Source organism: Phytophthora sojae, assembly GCF_000149755.1.
Source record: "Phytophthora sojae unplaced genomic scaffold PHYSOscaffold_3, whole genome shotgun sequence".
In the NCBI taxonomy this organism is placed as follows: Eukaryota; Oomycota; class Peronosporomycetes; order Peronosporales; family Peronosporaceae; genus Phytophthora; species Phytophthora sojae.
Genome location: NW_009258117.1, coordinates 2,602,022 through 2,624,398, shown reverse-complemented (window position 1 = coordinate 2,624,398; position 22,377 = coordinate 2,602,022). Strand labels below are relative to the sequence as shown.

The window sequence follows — 22,377 nt, the reverse complement described above, 5'->3', positions numbered from 1 at the left end:
GGCTGTGCTTTGAGTATGCCAGACGAAGAACCTCGCCGTGCTCACACTTCTACGTCATTCACAGGTACAATGGAGGCCAGCTTTCCATTTCTAGCTCGATTTTGTGGGCTGAAGTTGGTGGCGAGTAGCACTTTGTTGTCCGTGTTAATGATTGCAACTGACGTGATCTGACGATACTTCCTCTGAATGCTAAGTCGCTCCTCCTCTCGATGCTGAGCGTCAAGCGCTTCAAGCGCTTCAGGATCAAAGTCCACGTAAGAGAAGGACCCGAAAAAGAATCGACGACAGCGAAAAAGAAAAAACAACCCCACGAAAAGGCAATAGGTGAGCACCTGGAAGGTGAAGGTAGCCGGAAAACGCCACACGAAGTCGTTCCCATCGAAATCGCCTCCAAAAGCGACGCGAGCGGGGAAACTCCCATGTATCCCCACAGAATCCATCGAAACTCGCGGAAAATCTGCTTTTTGGCTTCGAATGGCGCCATGTCTAATAGACGCCGCCGCGCATGCCTCATGCGCTGGCTGTGCATTGAGAAATTCTTATCTGTCCAGCGGTAGGTCATGGTAATAATCCCGGTCCACAGCAAACTCGATACGATGACAAGAGCGAGGTGATCAACCCGCAACTCAGTCTGTGATGAACATCACCACCCAAGTCACTACAACGACTCGAATCGCGCTGGACTCACGATAGTTAAGCTTTCGAAGTGTGATGTTCCAACCTTTGGCCAGGTACAAAAGAGTCTCCACGGTAGTGACGAAAGCTACAAGCTGAAAGGCCATTGCAATTGAAGGAAGTATACCGCGCTGCCAGTCGAGGTACATCCCAGCGGTTAGCTGTGCTGCGTAGGCAACAGATGCATAGATCACCTGTACTACCGGCACAAGTGCTATTTTGCGATGTAGATCTAGCACAGTGTCGGATGGAGCACACGCCATTTGCGCCATCCAGACCAAACCCAGCAGACTCCACAGTACGATCATGGAGAAATAAAACCACGCTAACGCACTATTGGGTTGTTGGAAGCACTTTCCACTTGCAGTGCACAGATTCATCGACACTGTGCCCTTGATCTCGTACTGCATTTGGGGAGTCATGATGCACTCTCTCGACCACCGCTCGTTCTCCGCCTCCGACCGGTTCGGGTAGTTCTCTGGGTAGAAGAAGCAAGGGGTTTTATTCCCAGTAGCGAGGTAATAATTATCTGCCACCGGTGGCGGGAACTCCATGCACGACCGAAGAATGCTCCGGTTCGCGCCTAACAGTTCACACGCGTCGATGAAGAAGGACAATTTCGTTAAAGTGTTGGAGTATAAGCCGCTGACCTTTGAAAACTCCGCCTGCCTCGTGATATTGTCGACTAAATCCGAGATTGTCTTGGTTGACTGATACACAATGCTGTTGGGTGACTGATTCTCAAGCGGGTACGACTTGCAGTAGTAGTCGAGCGTGCGGTTGGGCATGGCGCAGTGCATATCGGGGTGCGTTCCCTCCGCAGTGACCTCGATGATGATCGTTTTAGCAGGCTTTCCAGTAGTGTACACTATCGGAGGTGTGTAAAGCGCCGTAATGTCCGCGATCGCTTCCGTCGCAGGTTCGTCGCACACTAGCAAGTAGAACAGCACACGACCGTCGACGCCATCTCTGCTGCTGTTCAACGCGAGGCTGAAGTCGAGAGTGACTTCGAACGTTCCGTCGCGCCCAAACTCGTAAGCTGGTAGAAATTCTAACGACGAGAAGGAGTCGTTGCTGTCCAGGTACGTGTAGTGGTGGTACTTGAACGGAGCGAAGAGCGTGGTCGCTGTTAGTGGAATTTCTGGAGCTGCAACATTGTCTTGTGCCGAGGCTAGCAGAGCCAACTGGACAAATGTCCACCAAATAATAAGGAGGGTTTGAATTAACCGTTTACCGCGATGAGAAGCTTGCTTGGAATGCTATTGTAAGTCCTGGATGATTCGAAGGTAGAGTGTGCCGCTGTAGCACTGGGGTTGCAGCTCTGCTCGCGAGACAGAGGGGAAGGAAGGATAAATTTGAACCTCCATGATGATCATTTTTAGCTGGACGTAAAGCCAAGCAAAAATCAACTAGCAACGTCTTCTTGTTATTTGGTTAAATCGATCGATTGGGGTTGACGCGGAAGTAACCACGTACCAGTTTATTGGACTTCAAGTAAATCAGCGAAGATAGTTAAGCTTGCATTTGCAAGAAAAACTACTTTAAGTAGCAAAAACGCAAAACAGTAATTCGCAGTTCGTAGGGGGCCTCAGAAAAGTGTGAAGCATTGACATCCTGCAACATAACGGTCAGCGTTCGTAGGTTGCTTGATTGTGCCTGAAGTCCGGTACACTGTCTGTATTGTAAGGATTGACTCCTGGAGCCCGGTGCTGTGGTGGAACCGTCTCCAAGTGGAGGAATATGCCATCGTGCAGAGAAGCTTTGTCGCCGTAGTTGCCGATTCAGCTATTACAAAACTTTCGCCCTTGTAAAGAGCTGCAAACGGAAGGTTAGGCACACTGGTGAAGGTTCAATTTGATGAGGACATTCGTTTCAACTTCGAATTGATTCGTGACAGTCGATCTGGTGATCATGCGAATTTCATCGAAGCGGCCCGAGGTGAGAATGAGGATGTTTTCATGCCATACAATCTTGAATTACATTTCTACATTTTTTCAATCGCAATAGGTATTGAAGTCTGTTAGTTAAAAGTTTCCGTGGCTCCACGCCGCCCAGCCGGTCGTATTCTCAGCCCTGCTTTGATACCGGAGAACGGAAATTTAATACTTCAAGTATGGATCTTGCCAACTTGACAGTTTTGCGTGATATGACTGCTAGTGCAACGTCTGTACATTTCATTTAACCCCTAGGAACTTGTCCTGACCACAATAAACGTCGTTTCGATGGACCCACTACGTCCAGCCGACAACCTACGTGGTGATCACAAACTTGCTTAGGTCGATAGTGCATGTCTGCTGATAGCTCTTGAGAAACAGGCTCAAATATACCTAGTTCTGCTTAACATTCAACCCGCATTCTTATTCATGTTCGAGGCTGCGTTGCACGCAATTGTTCATATTGTTCTTGCGCTCGTCTTCTACATTCATTGTTTCTGAAATGCCGTGGTATTTTAGTAAGATGTGTACCCATAGTGGCAGTTTAGTAAATGAGCAAACTATGAGTGGTATAATATGGAAACTTTAAAATAGTTTTCCTTAATGTTTTTATGCTAGTAGCTTTTTCCTGCGGTTCAGGTATAAACGGTACGCTGAGCAGTGCTAATAAAATAAAAGACTGTAAACCAGACGGCAGCGAGATGTTCAAAAACAAATATTGTGCCTTGCAGAGATTTTGCCCTTCGTTTTGACCTCGAATATCGTAGTGGTCGGAAAAGATAAAACCGACCTTGGTAGGGGTAGGTTTGGATAAGTATGAGGTCAAGTCGCTGTTTTGCCTCCCCCAAGTTTATCTAAATCCGACCGCTTCGGTGGCTGTGAGCACACGGCATTTGTGCTACGCTCGCTGCATTCAGATTGTAAGCATCCTGACCCTGCCTGCTTGCTGCAAGATTTGCGAGTAGCACGAGCTCGCTCGTTATATACATCACGAGGTGTGAGAAGAAGCTCGGGGTCCTCCACCAAAATGCTACCGACAAGTACTAATGCTACTCATGTGTTTGCAACAGACTGCTGTAGAGATAATGCGATGAAGTAGAGCATTAATGCTGTCCAAGTAGGCGCGTTCCTGTCGCCAGCAAAGCAGCGTCTCGGCCCAACGGGTGCTCCATCAGGCCTCCTCGGCGTAAGCCACGCCGGCGCCGTTGGCGGAGATGTTGGTGCCAAGGATGGCACGGGTTGTCGGTTCGTGTAGGAGCGCTCGTGCGGAGCTTGCGGTCTATCAGCACGGGGGTGCCCGGAGAGTCGTTCACGGCGGCGAAGAGTGGCATGAGCTTCACAGGTTAGCGGGTTGTCGTCGGCGGCAGTCGACGTGCAGCTGCCAGTGGACCTGGCCCCAACGCGACCGGGTCGATAGACGTGTGGTGCAAGGAGCTGAGGTCAGCGCTTTAGTCGGCCTGGCTGACTCGGCCCTCACGCAACTTCAGGGTACTGCCGTCGAGGCGGTAAAAGCTGCGAGCATGGCGGGTAGGCCGGCGACGCGAGTCGCTGTGTACTCCTAGGCTAGTAGTAGAAGGTGTCGGAGCTGGTAGTGGCTGATCGAGCTCCGCTGTTCGTCAAAGCTGCAATGGTTGACTATACTTCAGTATGGAGCTTCTAGTTGAAGTATCGCTCCTGTTTATACTGAGGTTTCTGTAGTATAGTTTAACCAAGAGGGGGTTGTCATTTCTCCTCCTCAATCCCATTCTTTCCGTGGGCAAGCAAGCTTGTGTTCCTGCGTTGTCGTGTCTTGCCCTCCACCGTCACCGACACTACGTGCCAGGAAGCACAGACATCCCACTGCGCACTTTAGGGTACTGCCGTCGAGGCGGCAAAAGCTGCGAGCATGGCGGGTAGGCCGGTGGCGCGAATCGCTGTGTACTCCTAGGCTAGTAGTAGAAGGTCCCATAGCATTTTAATGTAACCGAAGCGAAGGAAAGTTGCTTTTTTAAAACTGTCCATCTAAAGCTTCTGTTTCTTCTGCATAAGTCTCTACTGTACGCCTGCGTAGGTGGCGTCCTTTCAACTTGACTTCTTGCTCGTCGTGGACGACGCTATCTCTCGTGTACTTGCGAGACGCGAATTCGTTCGAGCTGGCAAGCAGCTTTGTGTGTGTAGCGATCGAAACAAGAGCACGAGCTTGCAGCACCAGCTTGACCAGTGGGTTCTACAATAAGAGTATCCTGGTGTGTAGTAGCGCCGGTGTCGGAGTCGCCACAAGAGCGGCATCCGATATGGCGCGACGGCGCGACAGCCGCATCCAATATAGCGGGAGGGCGGTCGTTTTGGCCGATTTAAAACGGCAATTCCGACCTGCTTGATCAGCTCGACCGAGGTTTGCCAAGCTAAATCGTACCTCCACCTGAAGTGTTCCGGCTTTATCTCTGAGCTGCAAATTATATCCGACCCGATATATCCTACTTCTGAGCATCGGAATTACCAAAAAATTTGCAAGGCACAATACTTGTAAACTGGAAAGCCGAGTTAATCTAGACCTATTATTACAGTTGTGTTGTTGTCTGGTCCAGTGCCCCGCAAAAATGTCCTTGAAATTCTCGATGCCTTCTCAGTTCGAGAAAGAAGAGTGTTTGTTGGTGCTGAGCGAAACGTTTTTATTAATACGCATACATGAGTGAAATTTGAAATTTGGGACTTTGCATCCAGTTATTCGAAGTCGCCTCGTAATTGACACTGACCTGTGTACTGCAAGTGATCCTACTCCACGTTAAAATTCACGCGGATTAGTATTACTGACCTCACTGGAGGCTGGTATAAATATGTGTTATACAATACTACCTTTTGCTCAAATTTTCATTTTGTATCACATTCCGGAATTTTTCCTATACAATACTTTCATATAGAAAGCAAGTATCAGTATTAATACAGATTGCATTAATTTTTTTGGTAATACATATACAAAACGTTCCCCATAATCTAGGGCCTCTCGAGGCCGCGTTTACACTCATTCAGACTAAAAGAACTTCGTTTAGGGTGGGTACTCTAGTTGTCGCTCATGGCCGATGACAAAGCACAACTGTAGTAGTAAATTGCTAAGAGGATTTTGCTTAGTTTTTGCAAAGGTTCATACCATCATTTACATCTATACAAATAGCATCAGAATGTATATTCTTTTGACAACTGGTCCCTGGACACAATTAGAATATCAATCCATGCTCTCTAAACGGATATCATATATATATATATGCATTTGTTGCGGTTATGGCGACAACGCCCGATGTCGTATCCCCGCCAACAGAGACCACGACGAACCGTAGACCTTGCGGAAGTTCCAACTGATATCAAATATGATATGCACAGTTTAACGACATTTCTTAAAATGGATATACACCATTTAGAGACACTCTATTGCGGGGATCAGGGGATTTACATTGTTGATAATGCAATTCACGTGAAATCAGTTCTAAGGTTTACAAAAATACATCCATCAGGGTAGCTCGTTTACACCACGCTTCACGGCTCTCTCTTTTTACCACGGCAACAATCAGCTGCCCTTACAGCTTTTTTGCGCGATCGACCAGCAACACCGCAACGTCAATGGAAATTCCACACACAAAAAACATTCGAATGAACGGCATCGCTTTCTGCTCCGTCGGCATAGCATCAATTACAAGGGTAAGGTATTGCAGAGGTTCCTATTTCCTACTACAACCTCCACTTCCTATTTCCAATTCCAGAATTTGACGGGTCACGAGCAAGTGTCTGCCAAGGGTCGCCTCCAAGGATCTCCGGGCCCTTGGTTTTTCTGGGGGGAATCCTCCCTAGGGAGCCCAGGAAGGAGCATGGCGGCACGGCTTGCGCGTGATCATGACCGACGACGGGAGTCGGCACAGGAGCAGCTCGCGCGCGACGACGGCGATTGCGCTCCAAGAGGGCGGCGACTCTATGAGTCGTTGCCACGGTGGTGGAAGACCCAGCCTTCGACCACTCTTTCAAGCTCGCGGCAGGCGACTGCGGTTCAAGCACTCAAGCCACGCCTCCACGGAGGCATTTGGGCGGTGGCCTTCGGGATGCTGCCGTCATCTGATGTTGTTAGAGCCTAGGCTCACGCATCCTTCAGCACGCGCCGGACGAACGCGATCAACGCTCAAGTCAAGTCTCCATGGGACAGCGGCCGACGGCCGCACAACAGGAGGTGCAGGGCCCCTGTCCTGTATCTGCCGACCTCGTGGGTGGCGAGTACGAACCACCTGACCTCGCTTGAGGTCGCGCTTTGCACTGATTTTCAGACTTTCCCACCAGACTCTGGTCCAGAGAGCCCCTTCCCTAGTGAGGTGAGGCCCCCGGTCTTTAGCAGTCGTTAGCGATCGTATTAGCTAAGTGACAATGATGATCCTCAATTCAAAAACAAACAAACAAACAAACAAACAAACTTCCTATTTCCTACGTTCCTACCGACAGCTTACTAGCTTTATACAGCAGTTTCAGACGCAGCTTTGCTCTTTCAGCTTCTTCGTTCAGCTTCAGGCACTACCACCAGAGCAGCTTCACGGTCAGCGCTTCTTCTTCTTCTTTGGACCGCCAGTGGCATCTGGAGACCATGCGTCACGCAGCTCATTGTCGGCTGGAGACTCCTGCAGCTCCAGAGCCACTGCATTACTTTTCGGCACACTACATGGCGTCCCAGTTCTGCGGTGGAGATGACCAATTCGGCAAAGATTGGCGAAAGTGTTTTGATGGCTCTGTACAACGAAGATATACACTCCTACTTGTTTGCGTATTTCATTCCTGGAGCCCCTGCACAAGTTCTGGACAATAGTGCAGGTAATATCGGATGGGTATTGCCGGACACTTTGCTACATGCACTCCCTCGGATGGGATTCGATCTCTCACGCGAAAGCAGCAAATGCATCCATTCAGCATGCAACACAGGATCGCCGCACCATTGTGGAGATACCGAGCCCACCAGACTATATCAACGTCGTACTAATACATCGGGATGGATCCGACAACAGCGGTGAAAGATGGCCACCCGAAGCAAACTTCGACACGGAGATGATAGTCGATGCTGGCGGAGTCACTCACAAACGGAGGGTTATCGTCCCAACTGGACTTTTGTCTGATAAGGGAAAAGATTTGTGTTGCGTGAAGTTTTCTCATCTTAGTTCCAAAGTCAACAAGCAGTACAAGTCAGAGGTTGCAAACGGCCAGCCGAAATCTCTCACGGGTCTGATTACGGATAGCCACGGCTGTCCGGCCGGACACCACGGCCGGCTGCGGATAACCGAGATTCATTGTAAATATCAACTTTAGCTGTTCTAGCTTCGATTGTTACAGCCAAAAGGACTGCTCTTGACGTTGACAATGAGTATTGTGGCTAAAGGAAGCGGTATTGAGGCCTCCAGCGTTGAATAATGTCCGTATCACCAGTCAAATGTAGAAATAGCTTGGTACGAAAATATCAGCTGTTTTACGGCCAACCAAAGCCAAAATGCCGGCCAGCCGTGGCTGGCCGAATGAAATCCACGGCCGTCCACGGACAGCCGAATCCTGCCTCGAGGTTGGCACGGCCGGATACGGAGTCCGTATCCGGCGTATTACGGACAACCGGTTTTCAGCGTTTGTGACCTCTGGTACAAGTACACCATGCATGCTGTTGAGCTAGCTTTCGTTGAAACCACATAGAAAGAGCAAGGGGCAACTCTAAAACGGGTCGCACTACTGCTCGACGGATGTTAAACTAAACCAGTCTGGGCCTTTGAACATTTGTATATTGGAACGAGATGGACTGCGATGTTTACCATTCACTTCCTCGTACCATCGAGAGAAAAAAAGACTACTAAAGTTACGAACCAACATGTACTGTACACAGTCAAGCGGTTAATGAGTGTTGACGAGAACGGCTACTGTAAGTGTTACAATAATGCAAGATCTCACATTTCACATTCAATGTAATATCTGTCCTCCCAGCCTCAAGCAACGCCCCTTGTTATGAGAAGAAAAAAATGAGTCCAAAGCATTCTATCGTTAAATTGTTAACTTCAACGGGAGGCCTCATCTATTTCGGCTTCAAATGATAGGATGTACTGCTTTACTGCTAACCCAAAACTGAGATTTACGAGTCCAGTGCACCATCGCGCAACATGGACCAGTATGGCAGTGGCACCTCGAACGACCAGTTGGGTGACTCGTATCGGTACGAGTGTAGCCACAGCACCTCGCTCTCCTCCTCTACAGTTAAAGCTCCCTCACTTTCAGCTACGCAGACATCGCATACGGAGATGCATCGCTGTTCATCGTCATTGTCCTTGTCTTCAGCAGCATTCGCGTCAGTGCCAGTGTTGTGCTCGTCGCTCTTGTTAGTAGCTTGAGGTTGTTCTGACGAGGCTTCAGTGAACTTGTCGTCGCTAACAGGTCCGTACATCGGGTCATTCACAATGGGGAAGCCTAGATGCTGCAGGTGCACGCGGATCTGGTGCGTCCGCCCCGTCACAAGTCGGCACTCGACGATGCTCTCGCCCCGAACAGCTCGTCCTCGACGACGCATCAGCGTCACGCAAGGCTTGGAGTCCGCAGCGTCGATCACACAACGCGAATGGCCCTGTCGTGGCTGCATCAACCCGATGGGCGCATCCACGCGCCAGTAGCCGTCATCTGTGCTTTCGACCTTGACAAGGCCCGAGTTCAGCCCCACAACCCAAGCAAACCCCGCTTCGTCATCGGGAAACTCGCCCTTGACTCTCGCAACGTAATACTTGTCCACCGAGCGGGTTCCAGCGCCGTCCACCGACAAAGTAACGGTCAACTCGGCAGTGAGAGTGCGGGCCTTGTTCGCCGTCTTGGCCAGAATGAGCAACCCGGATGTGAGTCGATCCAGCCGATGCACTGGAAAAAGCTCCAACGTCGTCTCCGCCTCATTCTCCTTGTCCTTTGTAGCGCCATGCCGATCGTGCTGCAGCATGTGCGTCAACGAGTTGAGCTGGTAGCTCCCCGTCGGGTGGACGGGGATGCCCGACGGTTTGTCCACCACCAGCAACTCGTCCGTCTCCAAATGTATCCAACGCGCGGACAGAGACGTCAGAGTGGACGAGTTGGTCGCATCGTCCACCGGCAGATGGACGCTCGGTTCGTGTCGATGCTTGAGGTGCTCGAAGAAGTCCCCGCCTTTGATGACCGCGTCCAACTCGGCCGCGACGCCGTTCACCCTAATGAGACCCAGCTGAGCTGCTCGGGCGCAGTAGGCGGTGGACAGCGTCGGGAACTCGCTGGCGAACAGCTCGCGCAGTGTGCGACCGGCCCAACGGCCTTTCACGAACAGCGCAAAGCGGTGCACGTAGGGTTCGATGCTACGGACGACGCAGTCGCTGCCTGCCACTCGATTGGCACAAGTGGCGGACGCGCACGCTTGGTAGTGGACGGCGGCGGACGGAGGTCCACTCGCACTTGCGCGACTCTGACGCTGGTTCCGGCGCTTTCGCTTGGATGGTGCGTTGTCCTCAGCTAGTTGTGCAGCCTTGCGCTCTGCCAGCCATCGGGCTTTCTCCTGCTTGCGGCGCTGCTTCTTGCTCGGCGGAGGTGGAGGGACGTCCGCCATTGCAACTGTGAACCAAAAGTTGCAATTTATGGTGTTGTAAGAAATGGGCCCCGTAAACTATTATGACATGTCAAAAAAGTATTTTACACGTCAACGTGCGTAGCGAAGAGCTCGAAGAGCTTGACGCAGTCAATCTTCCATTTCGGGTCCATGCTCTAGTATCGGATAAATCTTCAGTCCTGGTTGTTTCTGCCCAACTTGCCCTCCCGTGGCTCGGCAGCGAGCCCCATTTAGAGACTGAATTTTGGCACAGCGATCCGATCCTCCGTGGTTTGCGCTCAATGCGTTCCTCATCTTGGCTAGTTGGAGGTGTGCCCTGCGAAGAATGGAGGCGAGCTCTTCGCGTTTCTCTCCGTCTGATTCGCTGCTTCTAGACATCCGGCGGCTTGTCGAGAGTAGCTGTTCGTATTGAGCCTCCAGGGCTTTGACTTGACGCTGGAGGTCCCCGAGCAGGTTCTAAATACAAGCAACCAGAGTGACAACAGCTCAGTATGTCCTCAATCCGTCGACGTTCATACCCATTCATCTGCATAGACCTCACCAGCTTTTCGCGCACGCTTTCCTGGGAAGCACTGACAGAGTTAGCCCGTACTGACGGAGTGCCTTGAGCGGCAGAGGTCTCCATTATGACGAAAGCTGGCAATGAACGGCTTGAGTGTAAGTTGATCTTGTGAAACTCTGGAGAATGAGGCTCTGCGAATTTGGTCGAGACGCCAGCAAAGGAAGACCAAGTGCATTTCGCACAACCATTTGTCGCGGTCTGGCTTGATCAGATTTTCGCAGATGTTAGCATTGAACGTGGCAAGCGCGCGTCTGGAAGCCCAACGAACGAAGATGACGACGATTGTAGCTGGTGGTTCACTCATATAAGCGCATCGGCAATCTTTGCCAGCTCGTTTGTGGTTTCTTAGCCTTACTCCAAAGCGTCGGCGGAGCCGCACTTGGCGCGACTAGACGAAGCTAATAGAAGTGTATCTCTCAGAAGTTCGTCAGACTCATACATGTATGCTGATGGAGAAACGAGCTCGAAATAATCCACTGGCGCACTTCGGAGACTTATTCCAGCTGTCGATCTCTTCAACTCGGACCTCGAATCTTGTCTTGGTCTGCAATGCACTCTCAGATATATCCACGCACAAGATGAACCACAAAGAATCAGCAAGCTTTCGCGATAAGTTAACGATCTATTAGTCAAAACCAAATACAAAATAAAAACACGTATGACCACGGTATCAATTGCTCAACGAGAACATGGGCGAGATCAGCGACGACTCGAAGCGGAGCACGAGGAACAAAATCTCCATGAGCCAGTACCTGACGCCGCCCTTGGGGATATTCACGTAGTTGCCTCCGTACTGCACCACACAGCCGACTTCCGGGTGGTTCGGGTCCGAGGGCATGAAGCGCAGCACCGTGAGCGACTGGGTCCAGATATCTGTCGCACACACGCGCTCCTTCACGTCGGGCAGGTCGAGCGTCCGCACGAAGTAGACGAGATCGTGCTCCCTCCTCACGCGGTTGATGACTTCGATAGCGCGCGACACGCGCCCAGTCTGCGGGTAGCAGATGACCCGGTAGATGATGATCGCGTCGTCGCAGACCTTTTGCAACAAGTGTTTCTGCAAGACCAAGAGCACAAAACAGTAAGCGACCTATACACAATACCTAGTCCCCTCTCTCTCAGCAAGAAACTCACCCGAATAAAGAGCGACGGGCTGAAGAAGCTGGCGTAGCTGTCCGTTGTCAGTCGCTGCCATGTGACGTTCCAGAGGTTCTCGGCGCACACGTGCGGGAAGGCCTTGTGCAGCGTGAACTTGACACTCGTATTCTCGACGTGGCGGCGGTCGGACCAGCCCATGACGTTGATCCCCGACTCCTGCATGGCCTCCTGCGTCAGGATGCCGTCCACGCTCTGCAGCGTCTGGCACACGAGCTCCTGCCACTGCTGCAGCGAGAAGGGCGTGAACTGCTGCTCGACGGCCGCGGCCTCCCGCTGGAAGATCATCTCGAGCGCCTCGAGCGTAGACACGGCGGGCGGCGCCGCGCCCTGCGCCTGCTCGTGCTGCTCGAGCAGCGTCTTGTTCTCGGTCTCGAGGGCCTCGCGCTCGCTCGAGAGCTTGAGCACGGCCACCTGCTTCTCCAGCGCCGCGATAGACTTCTTGACGCCCGCCAGCATCTCCTTCTTGCGCTGCATGAAGCGGCGCTGCACCTCGCGGTGCTTCATACGCTTCTCCTCCACGGTCACGCGCTTGCGGCCGCCCCTGCGCGGCTGCGGCTTCTTGGTCTCCCCCATCTTGACGGACGCGGTCGAGTTGGACGAGTCCGCGAGCGACGACGAGCTGGGCGACGGCAGCAGCAGCGACTCGAAGATCTGCTGGTCCGTGTCGCTCCAGTCCTCGGGCAGGAAGTCGGGCCGCGACGCGTGCAGCTCGAAGGTCAGCGGCGCGTGCGCGTGCGGCGGCTGCGCGAACGGAGACGCCATGTATTATTAGAGGTGATGACGGGGCTGCGGAACGGAAGTGTAATTGAGGTCGAGGAAGAAGAGCGGAAGACGAGGGTGCTCGGCTAAGTGCGAGTACCTACGTGTGTGCAGAGACGGGAGTGGAAATGTGAGAATGCGTACATTGCGAGATGAAGTATCTGGATTGGATGGCGTTTCGATAGAAAATAACGTGGTGTGCACCTGCGAGAAGAGATATAGAGGATCACGGGCACACTGGCGAAATCATATTCGACGGGATCCGATACCAGCCGGCGGCGTTCCTAGCCAAGATGCAGACGGCAGTGTGCCACCTGCTTGGTCTAATAGTCTAGTAGAGTGCTTGCCGTCTGGGCGCGCGAGCGCTGCAGCTGGAGGCGCTTGCGCTCTACGGCGGCGACGGCGGCTGCGTCCGCGCAGCGTGAAAGATCCACGATCGACGTGCGCACAGGAGTTGAAGCCGGGGAGTGGGACGCCCCAGGCGTTAAGCGGTCCGGCTAGCTGGATTGGGCAAGCGCCGCTGACTACCGCCGGACGCGCATGCACGCCGCCGGCCGCGCGCACTAATGGCCCACGTCACTCGCGACGGTCTGCTAAGAAGGCAGGAGCTGCCTTGGTACAATTGCCGCCTCCTCCTCCTCCTGCTACTGGGTTGGCGGCCATTGCCAGAAGGCTCGACTACCGGCAGGACTTCGAGGCGTTGGAGAGGCGCGGGTCTGGCTCCACGGCTTTCGAGTAGGTAACGGACAACTCGGCGATGCAGTGCTCGACTATCTCGAGCCATGAAGTCCCCAGCAGGCTCTCGCGGTGTTCGCGACCGACTCGTGCGCCTCGTTATCCTCGAGATCTGTCGGCGGTGACGGGGCCAGATTCGAAGCAGAGACCAAGCCAAGTTGAAGCGAGCTGACACGAAGCCGTTTCCGCGCAAAATACGTCATGTTTCGCCGGTTATTCCCCCAGAGTCTTTCTCCTCGGGGGCAGGAAGGAAGGAACCGGACCAACTAACTAACTTGGTGCTGAGCCAGCCTCTCCCCGTCTGCACTGCGCAATTGGCCCTGGAGCCCACTGACTCGACAACGCAATGGCGGCTCGCGAGTCGGTCGAAGGCGTGCTCGGACACCTGACTATCGCGCTCCATGCAGAGAGCTACGCCCCGGGGGAGGTCGTCACGGGTGTCGTGAAGCTCTCGACGCTGGAGCTGATCCAGGCGCGAGAGCGTAAGTCACACGTCTGCTGTTTGCGAACCTACATCTGGTTCACTCACTCACCAAGCTGTGCTCGCGTTCGTTCCCCCCTACACTTGCAGCGCTGGCAGTGCTTGTCCAAGGCAAGGAGACCGTTGCATGGGACGAAGGAGGCTACAACCCCGTCACGAACGCCTTCGACAAGATTTTCCTTCAAGAAAAGGTCGGTAGGCAAAGACAATGTGCGTTCAGGTGTGGGAGTTTTGTGTGTGTTAACTCTTTCATGCTGCAGATTGAGCTGGTCCCGACCACGCTCTTCAGTGCTGGTGACTCGGAGTACAGCTTCAACTTCACGCTGCCGAAGGACTTACCCTCGAGCTTTGAGCTGACCGACGTCTACAGCGGAACGGCCGAGCGGCTCCGCGTTCGCGTCAAGTACGAGGCGAGTGTTTGGCTCAGAGCGGAGGGCGACTCGGTGGCGTATTTGCAGACGTCGCAGGAGTTTTCCGTGCATGCCCCACCGACAGCGACCCCGCCGGCGCGGGCTCTGGAGATCACAACGTCGGAGGTGGTGCACTGGTTGTGCTGTATCAATCGCGGCAGTCTGCAGATGATGCTCGAGATTCCGAAGGATGTTTTTGTCGCGGGTGAAGTGGTGCCACTGGTCTGTCGAGTGGACGGATCTGCCTGTAAGGCGTCCGTCAAGTCGATCTCGGTTGAGTTGATCGAAGATGTAGCGCTGCGGAATCTAGGAGAGCGGCCAGACTGGACTGTCACGCGTCAGCTATCGACGCAGCAAGTGTTTGGTCCCGACGCCGGCCACAAGGGGGAGCAAGTGGTGGAGGTCGGGCTGGTTGAGAACGACAAGAAGACTGCGATTAACCCGGATGTGGCCACGCATTTCTTCCGATGTACTCATCGACTGATCGTTCACTGCAAACCGTTTATGGCGCAGAGTATCATGGCCGAAGTGCCTGTGAGAGTGCTGCACCACAATACGTCGTTCAGCACAGGAGCAGTTCGAGTGCTGAGATTGCCCGCAGAAGCGACTTCCGGGAGCAAAAGTCCGTGACAAGCTTGCGGTTGGCCGCTGATATCAAAGTGCACAGGAAAATGGAGCAGTCTGGATAGGGCACCCTTTCTCAACGTTCGTGTGCGTGACGATCCTAGTTGCAACCAACAGGATGCTATTCTGAGGTCGATTGCCAGGTCGGATAACGATGGCCAACAGTGCGACCGAAGAAAATCATAGAACTCAAAACTTGAGCTGCGTTACATACCGGTATACGCATGTCATTTTAGTGTACGAAGTGCACAGATTCATATTCGTACAGTGGACGCCTGCCAAATATAGCATAGTCGAGCGGCTTATCTGCAGCGATTAAGCCCGACTTAAAAAAAATATATGTCGCTTTATCGCAAAAAATCTCTACCACAAAGGTGTTAAAAGTGCTACCTGTGTCCGACCGATAGTGTCCTGAATAAGGCTGCTGCTACAGTGACGTTGGTACAGTGAGGAGTGTACCCGTCACTTTGCCTCGGACACGCCGAGCGCATGAATCCTTCTAGATTTCCTCATTCTGACTTTTGCGCACGTCGAGCACAAGCCCCTCTCGCGGACGTGCTGCTGCTGCTCACAGACGCCATCGTGAAGCAAGGTGAGGCGCTGCACGTCGCTCGCCGTGAGGTCTTCCGCCTCCTGGTCGAGGAGGCAGGGAAGGTGGCGATGCGCAGCCGCCATTACCTCACGGCTCAATGCCTGGACATGCCCTGCGAATCTGCGTGGATGGTCCTGTACAGATACGGAACTGACATCAACTTCGTAACCCCACCAGCCTTACCAAGTACGTTGAACTGCAGGTGTGTTGCATCAGATGCGTATATTAACAGTACATGAATGCTATGAATGATACAGGTCTTCCTTTCACCAGCTACTGCGCCGGTTCACTAGCTACTACTACATCCCCCGCGCCCGCTCCAGGGGCCGACCGCTCAAGCTCCGATACCACCATTAGGTGTTGGGGCTGGTCCTATGCTTCTATGTTGGCTCCATGGAGCTGAGCAGCTTGATCATGCTGTTCGGTGTTCCTCCGAGTACATTGGCGCGGACCCTGCGACGGGCTGAGGAAGCACTGTCCAAGACACTGGACAACTACGCCCCCGTACGCATCGCATGGCCGTCACCCAGCCGCCAGACTGAGCTGGCGAAGCTCGTCGAAGCTCGAGAGCCTCTGCTGAAGCACACCTTCGGCTTCATCGATGGGAAAAACTTTAAGGTGCACACAAACGCTCATTATGAAACTGAATTGTATTGCGATAAGTTACAGCTACGTTTTGTTGCTATGAAGGTCCAGCAGCCCTCGAACGCTGATCTACAGAACGCCATGTACAATGACTGGCTGCACTCGGTGTTTGACAACGGGACGATCTGCTTCGCGGCAGACGGATGCATCGTGTGGGTCAAGCACAACTGCCCCGGGTCGTGTAACGACTCCGACACGTCGCTGGACTTCAGGAACAAGTTGCTGGACCCCCTGTACTGCCCCGACCCGCGCAAGAACGTCGTCTCGGACTCGGCCTTCCCATGCTCCACTGCCATGGTCGGCCGCATCATTACGCCGCTCAAGGACGGCGACCTCGAGCGCCTGCACCCGTCGCTGAGGAGCTCGGCGCGGACCATCCACAACGCCATCACCTCTGTGCGGCAGGCTGCGGACTGGGGCATGGGAAGCGTTCAAAAGGTTTACAGTCGCCTCAATCTACCACTACCTCACGAGCCGGCACTCCGTGGGCTCAGACTGAACAATTTGTTCCGCTTGGCAAACTACCGTGTTCGCACGGTTGGTATCTCGCAAATCCGCACAACCTTCGCGGGCGAGATGGAGCTGCCAGCGCACCTGTATTGCTAGTTTGGTCTTTGTAATGCATTACAATACATGTAGTTGTGCTGCTTGATGAATACACTTATGGACTTTGAACGTACATGTCTGTCTCGAGCTAGTAAAAGCAAGAAATTCACGTTGCTGTCTATAGATCTACCACGAAGTTGTAAGACATGCAAACCATGAGCTTTGCTGGTTAACCCACCGGCGACCGTTATCTCGATTTTGCTGGGATAAGAAAAACCTCGGGGGAAAGTGCCGGTTCAAGCCATACAGGTGGTTAGGGTAACTGCGACTCTTCAAGGTCCCGCCGAGAGCGTTTTGGCCAATGCGATCTGTTTGCGGATTTCTCACCTTGAAAGGTAAATGGGCATGGGTGCCGGGCTTCCGCGCCACCATTGGCCACCGCACAAACATTTACACCCGCAGATTGCCAGGTGCCCGCGAAGGATTAGCGCTTCTCCGCTATGGTAAAATTCTGAGTTGATAGGATGCACCGCTCACTAATGTTAACTTTCTTTTCCCTTGTATCATTGCCTTCTATAGATGCCTTGACACGCGCGAGGTACGCTGGTCGAGGAGCTACGAGTACGGCTCTGCGGGTACCACTGCGAAAACCAATTTGTTTCGATCGAGACCTGGACGCTCCTGTTCGTGGAGGAGCCCGACCGCTACTTCGGCAAGGTACGTGAGGCGTCAGGGCTACTGGATCTTTAGCAGAAGGGAGGCTGACGCTGAGAGATGTTGTGGACTCGGTAGGTGTGCGAGCTGGACACCATCTTCAACCCCCACAAGGTAAGGCGGCGTCTTGGCAGCTTTGGCGTTCATATCTAGGGGCTCATGCTGGTGTTGTTGTTGTCGACAGGCGTATTACATTCAGAACGAGCTGTTCACCGGCTACTCCCGGCAGGAGTTGAGCAAGAAGGCGATCTTGCGCATCTGCGCCCACCTAAGCTACGTGCCCCCACCACTGAAACCATGCGGGTGCTGACACTTCACCCTAACGCAAGTCGACTCCACAGCGAATGTCCAAGCGCGGTGCCGAAGGCACGACGGTGGAAACAAGCGGCAGGGAGGACGCCAAGAGCACGACAGGGACAGCGGGGTGTGGCAAGACTTCAATCACGACATATACAACGGCGGCTTGAAGCATGGAGTCTTCATGGTCAGTTGGGGTCTGGTTACGGAGCCCACGATGCCGTACGTCGACTCGAGTAAGCTCGTCCGCTTCGAACACTTCATCTTGTATTGGGTTCTCTAGACCTCGTATGACAGCTCATGGGGCGACAGCGGCTTCATTACGCTGTCAAACTCAACTGCAGGTCGAAGTTGATTAGAGTTGTGATTGATTTTCATGCAATTAATACATAGTTGTTGGTTTGAACCTCGGCGGCAATGTTAGAGTAGTGATCGTAGTTACTGCATCGACCATCTTGGTTCAGCTGCGTACAGGTGTAAATCCCGAAGGGAGCTGCTGTAAGTCATCGGAACCTAAATTGTTTTCAGTAACTTCCACCGCTTGCAAAACGAATTTCGGCACGTATTACGATGCCGCGGACACACTCGTGTTATCAGCGCCACCAGACGTAGATGAGGTAGCTTCATGCACAAAGCACACATTGCCAAAACCACATCTTCTTCGAACACAGTGTCGTGGCAAAATAAAAGGGTGGCGGAGCTGATAAGGGAGCTGGGTCGAGCCAACTTCGAGTCTGGATCAGCACTGATAACAGTATCGCTGCCTTCAGCAATATTGCGGATGTCTGCGGTGACGACGCTGATCTTGAGCAAGTGTGGAAAGCGCGATGCCCTAGACGCATTCGGCTCCATACCTCTAGCGGCCAGGTCACGTTGGATCTCAATACCAACCACACGAAATGCTTGCGTTTGCAGAGCGATTTGAGCAAGAACATTTCCCACGCCGGATCCAGCACCCAGAAACACGTCATTCACTTGAATATTCGCTTCTTCGATCAGCATGGACACCCCAGCCATTGTAATCTCCCCGGTATTTAGCTGACGTTCACTCGCGCGCACATCACGCCTGGTGAGTAGGCAGTGTCGTGTAGGAACACGCACTAAATTATATAATAGCACACTTTCCCCACCAACAACACCCACCAAGTCCCGATGACTCAATGGGCTTGTTAGGGTTAGAACCTGAAGGTCCAGGAACTTTCCCTTGCACCGGGTTGACGTTTCCTCTGTGCACCGTGTTTCCGCTTAGTCAACTGACGGAAACCCAGCGTCACCAGCCACGAGCAAAGGCCGGCACGCTCTCACACGCAATATAAACCTCGCAGGCCCTCAGGAAGGAAGGGTCCCAGCCAGTCACGGCTTGATACGAGGGTGCCGGAGCTATACTCCGACGGGAAGGATAAATGGAGTGCGCTCTCGCTCCTCCACTACACGGCGATGACTCGCCCTTCGTATACACGGCCACTTCTTCACTACTCTTGGCCTGACCACGGGTAAACGCACGCTACGATACTAGCAGGCTGGTCCACCGACAGTCATAATCCTACCAACAGGTTTATCCAATTGCTACGGGAACTCACCGATAGCCCGGACGTCTTCCTTGAGTGGTTGGGAGGAAAAGCTGTTCTGTTCTTGTTGCCCAAAGGGCTTATCTGTTCTATCTTCTCTTTCCTATGGTTCAATACAAATATCTAGTATAAACGTGTCCGTTTTGGATCTTCCCAAGTAACCACCGACCCTTCAGAGCCTCCTCGACGCCCCAAGAGGCCTCTCGATGACTCTATTGGACGATGAAGGGGTTCCCTGACTTGGAGCAGTCGCCGGGGCTCGAACGGTCGTCTTAAGTGCGGATCTCGGGTCAAAGTTCGCTGTTGGTTCGGATCGTACTTGAAGTCCTGGATCTCGAACTTGGGTGTCGACGAGTCATCGGCACCGGTCCAGAATTGCCAATCAGCATCCGCCGAACATTGCTGAACATGTCCCGACGACTCGGGTCGCCACTGAAGCTTGGTCGTCAGCTCGATTCTCGTTTACCGCCAAAGCACTACACCACACAGAATAGTCCTTCAGTGGCGTTGTACGTTTCTTGCGGTGATAGGATCGAAATGATATGTGGTGAAGGCGAAAACCTTAGAGGAGACGCGGCTTTGGCTTCCAAATGCAGTCCTGCTCGGTCTGGTGGCGGGCGGAAATAGCGTGGATAGGAAACTCAGCACGTTATTGCCATATCGTCTCTTGAGCGTCTTGATTCGCTGTTGCAGTTTGGTTGCGCTCCATGTTGACGGCCTCATGTCTTTCTCCACTGACACCCAGTCGATTCGTCTTCCCGCTTGCTCGTACACCGCCGCGAGCTGAACGAGTTGGCGATCCTCTTCATCTGAAAAGTCGGCCATTTTTCGCTTCGGATACTGTCTATACAAACTCAAGTAAAACGACCCTTTGGGGGTTCATACTGAAACCGAGTTTATTTTTTTTGGATTTGTAAGTCAACGTTGGGTCGCTGCCGACCGAGTCAATGTAGACTCGTTCAGAGTCGACGTTGACTTCGCTATTACTGAAACTAGTACGTTTGAGTCAATGTCGACTTGGTTTAAGTCCATGTTGACTTCGCGATCAATAAAACAAGCGTATTCGAGTCAAAGTTGACTCGCTCTGAGTCCTCGGTGACTTGAAAATGTGTATTCATTCATCGTTATGCAGCAGCACACACAACTACAGCAGACTAAGGATTAATGGTTTTCTCCAACACGCCCAATGCTTCCATAATCTTCGCGCATACACACGCGTATCTGCCGTGGTCCATCGAGTGAATGACGGTACCTGTCTTGTCGTGGACCAACTCGTTTCTTTTCTCCCAGAATTCGACCGCAAGCGCGTTGAACTCTTCAGCGTCCGCCGTCTTCGCCATAAACGCCTCCTTCATTTTGCCCAGAATGAAGTCGCGCTTCTTCTGCATTGTGCTCGTGTTACCCACAGTTTTTTCAATCCAGAGACAATGAGAGTCAATACAATGTCAAACCACACTGAAGCAAAAACTCAAGCGGCTTACCATCTCGGATGACGGCGTTCCATTCCGTGAACTCTTCGATAGCTTTCTCGGTCACCGCGCTATGCTTGAACATACTCAACTACAGCTCTAGCCTCGCGATGGTGTCTTGCAACCCGCTGTTCTCCGTTTTCACCGGCCTTCATCGATTCCAACTGCGTTCTCACTCCATCCCGTTCTGTTTGCATCGCCGCGCTCCCTTCCTCGATCCGGTTGCGGTTGGCTTCGAGCTCTTTAAACGCAGCTGGGCACCCGTTGTTCTTGAACTGCTCTTCCAGGAGCCGGGTCTGGCGCTTCATTTCATTCAAAATCTTCGCCTGCCTCAGCGATATTCGGCCTCCTTGTTGCTTCTCTCGATTCGGCTTCTCTCGTTTCATTTTATCCGCGTCCAACTGCTCCCGCTCCCGTTGCAGGCGATGCGTTACGTTCTGGAGACGCCGGCTCTCCTCTTTGAGCTTGGCCTCATGAGATTGCAGCTCCTCGGCTTTGACTTGTAGTTCTTCCTCCTTGTTCTCCATATTCTTCTCTCGCGTAGCCACCTCGTTCTCCCGGTCCTCCAGTTTTTTCTTGCGCTCGTCCACCTCTCTCGTGAGGTTGTTCATGTCTTTGTGCACATCCTGGAGTTTCTTAGCATGGCTAGCCTGCGCCTAAAGTAGATTGTCTGCGTGCGTGGTGACGGATTGCTTCGAAAAATTCAACTCAGTTTCCACATGGGCAAGTTTGTTGCGCAAGCCACTTGAAATCGCCTTCTCCTCGGCTAGTTGTAAAAATCGAATTCCGCAACTCCTTCGTCAACGCGATAGTTATATCGTTGTCTGGGAGATCAAAATTCCTGAGTTCGGTCAGCTCGTTTTCACCGGCTGCTAACTGCTCCTCTAATTTCCTTGAGCGCGCTTGCTCCTCCTCCAGCTGTCGAGCTCCTTTCTGCTTCTCTTCATCCAGCTTCTCTCGGAACTGCTGCAGTGCTTGCGAAATGGTATTTCAAGATGCGCATACCCCCTTCGCAAAGGGTGGGTCTGCAGGCTCCGAGCTGGGGCACCTTCCTCCTGCACGACCACGGGTGTCTGCGAGATTGGAGGCCCTGGAGCTTGGTCTGACGATGGCTGAGCCGCCTGGATGTCGCATTGCTCGATCGCCAGGCGCTCGGCTCTGCCACGTTGCGATAGCTTCGGCGAACCCGATCCAGCGGTCTGCGCGTGTGCGTCTGCTTTCAGGGCTTGGTCCGCTAAGTAAACCTCGTAGAACTCTTTCAGCAGCGCAGGCTCGTGACGCTGGAGCTCTTCTGGGTTGTTTTTGAACGCCTTGAATTGAGTCAACTTGCTCAAAGCCTCGTAGTCCAAGTCGTTGCCGCTGTTCCTAGCAGCTGTGTATTTCTCCGCTCACACACGCTTCTGGTAGTCTGCCATCTTGTAGTAATCACCTGCCTTGTGCCGTGGGCCTTGCCGGTGCTCGCCCTTTTCGTCTGCGATCTTCTTTTGTAGAGCCAAGCACGTGGACCGGAGCGCGTGCTTGGGTACCAGGGGAGTCGTCTCTTCATCGCGAGTTGTCGCCTCGTCCTCCGTTGCACTCGCGGCGCCCAACTCTCGCTACCACGGGGTAATAAATGAT

General features: G+C 52.9%; 9 protein-coding genes across 9 annotated transcripts; 3 read left to right on the top strand and 6 right to left on the bottom strand.

Moving 5' to 3' along the window:
• Window positions 1-626: 626 nt before the first annotated feature.
• Window positions 627-2,051, bottom strand: PHYSODRAFT_298329 (hypothetical protein; the record flags this gene model as incomplete). Its single annotated transcript, XM_009524469.1, has 2 exons — window positions 627-1,859; window positions 2,037-2,051. The coding sequence occupies 2 exons, from the start codon at window positions 2,049-2,051 to the stop codon at window positions 627-629; spliced, it is 1,248 nt and encodes a 415-aa protein (XP_009522764.1).
• A 4,360-nt stretch (window positions 2,052-6,411) lies between these two features.
• Window positions 6,412-7,018, top strand: PHYSODRAFT_285366 (hypothetical protein; the record flags this gene model as incomplete). Its single annotated transcript, XM_009524468.1, has 1 exon — window positions 6,412-7,018. A coding segment is annotated over exon 1 (245 nt), but the record flags the coding sequence as incomplete, so codon positions are not given.
• A 2,077-nt stretch (window positions 7,019-9,095) lies between these two features.
• PHYSODRAFT_312884 (hypothetical protein) lies at window positions 9,096-10,200 on the bottom strand (the record flags this gene model as incomplete). The annotated part of the gene is made up of 2 exons (XM_009524467.1): window positions 9,096-9,118; window positions 9,195-10,200. 2 exons carry the CDS (start codon window positions 10,198-10,200, stop codon window positions 9,096-9,098), a joined length of 1,029 nt encoding a protein of 342 aa, XP_009522762.1.
• Window positions 10,201-11,432: 1,232 nt separating this feature from the next.
• On the bottom strand, window positions 11,433-12,682 carry PHYSODRAFT_496312 (hypothetical protein; the record flags this gene model as incomplete). The annotated part of the gene is made up of 3 exons (XM_009524466.1): window positions 11,433-11,819; window positions 11,897-12,461; window positions 12,519-12,682. The coding sequence occupies 3 exons, from the start codon at window positions 12,680-12,682 to the stop codon at window positions 11,433-11,435; spliced, it is 1,116 nt and encodes a 371-aa protein (XP_009522761.1).
• A 1,078-nt stretch (window positions 12,683-13,760) lies between these two features.
• On the top strand, window positions 13,761-14,935 carry PHYSODRAFT_312882 (hypothetical protein; the record flags this gene model as incomplete). Its single annotated transcript, XM_009524465.1, has 3 exons — window positions 13,761-13,896; window positions 13,986-14,086; window positions 14,156-14,935. The coding sequence occupies 3 exons, from the start codon at window positions 13,761-13,763 to the stop codon at window positions 14,933-14,935; spliced, it is 1,017 nt and encodes a 338-aa protein (XP_009522760.1).
• Window positions 14,936-15,485: 550 nt separating this feature from the next.
• PHYSODRAFT_354259 (hypothetical protein) lies at window positions 15,486-16,823 on the top strand. The gene is made up of 4 exons (XM_009524464.1): window positions 15,486-15,521; window positions 15,664-15,707; window positions 15,779-16,139; window positions 16,248-16,823. The coding sequence occupies exons 3-4, from the start codon at window positions 15,915-15,917 to the stop codon at window positions 16,770-16,772; spliced, it is 750 nt and encodes a 249-aa protein (XP_009522759.1). The 5' UTR covers window positions 15,486-15,521; window positions 15,664-15,707; window positions 15,779-15,914; the 3' UTR covers window positions 16,773-16,823.
• A 1,413-nt stretch (window positions 16,824-18,236) lies between these two features.
• On the bottom strand, window positions 18,237-18,725 carry PHYSODRAFT_493810 (hypothetical protein; the record flags this gene model as incomplete). Its single annotated transcript, XM_009524463.1, has 1 exon — window positions 18,237-18,725. One exon carries the CDS (start codon window positions 18,723-18,725, stop codon window positions 18,237-18,239), a length of 489 nt encoding a protein of 162 aa, XP_009522758.1.
• Window positions 18,726-19,789: 1,064 nt separating this feature from the next.
• On the bottom strand, window positions 19,790-20,116 carry PHYSODRAFT_490572 (hypothetical protein; the record flags this gene model as incomplete). The annotated part of the gene is made up of 1 exon (XM_009524462.1): window positions 19,790-20,116. One exon carries the CDS (start codon window positions 20,114-20,116, stop codon window positions 19,790-19,792), a length of 327 nt encoding a protein of 108 aa, XP_009522757.1.
• A 1,074-nt stretch (window positions 20,117-21,190) lies between these two features.
• PHYSODRAFT_253972 (hypothetical protein) lies at window positions 21,191-22,175 on the bottom strand (the record flags this gene model as incomplete). The annotated part of the gene is made up of 3 exons (XM_009524461.1): window positions 21,191-21,405; window positions 21,766-22,125; window positions 22,153-22,175. Coding segments are annotated over 3 exons (598 nt in total), but the record flags the coding sequence as incomplete, so codon positions are not given.
• Window positions 22,176-22,377: the final 202 nt, after the last annotated feature.

Bases quoted from the DNA above. Each gene is read 5' to 3' on its own strand.
- PHYSODRAFT_354259 (XM_009524464.1), top strand. From the start codon at position 15,915: ATGGAGCTGAGCAGCTTGATCATGCTGTTCGGTGTTCCTCCGAGTACA. The intron at 16,140-16,247 runs GTGCACACAAAC...CTACAGAACGCC, and splicing joins TCGATGGGAAAAACTTTAAG to ATGTACAATGACTGGCTGCA.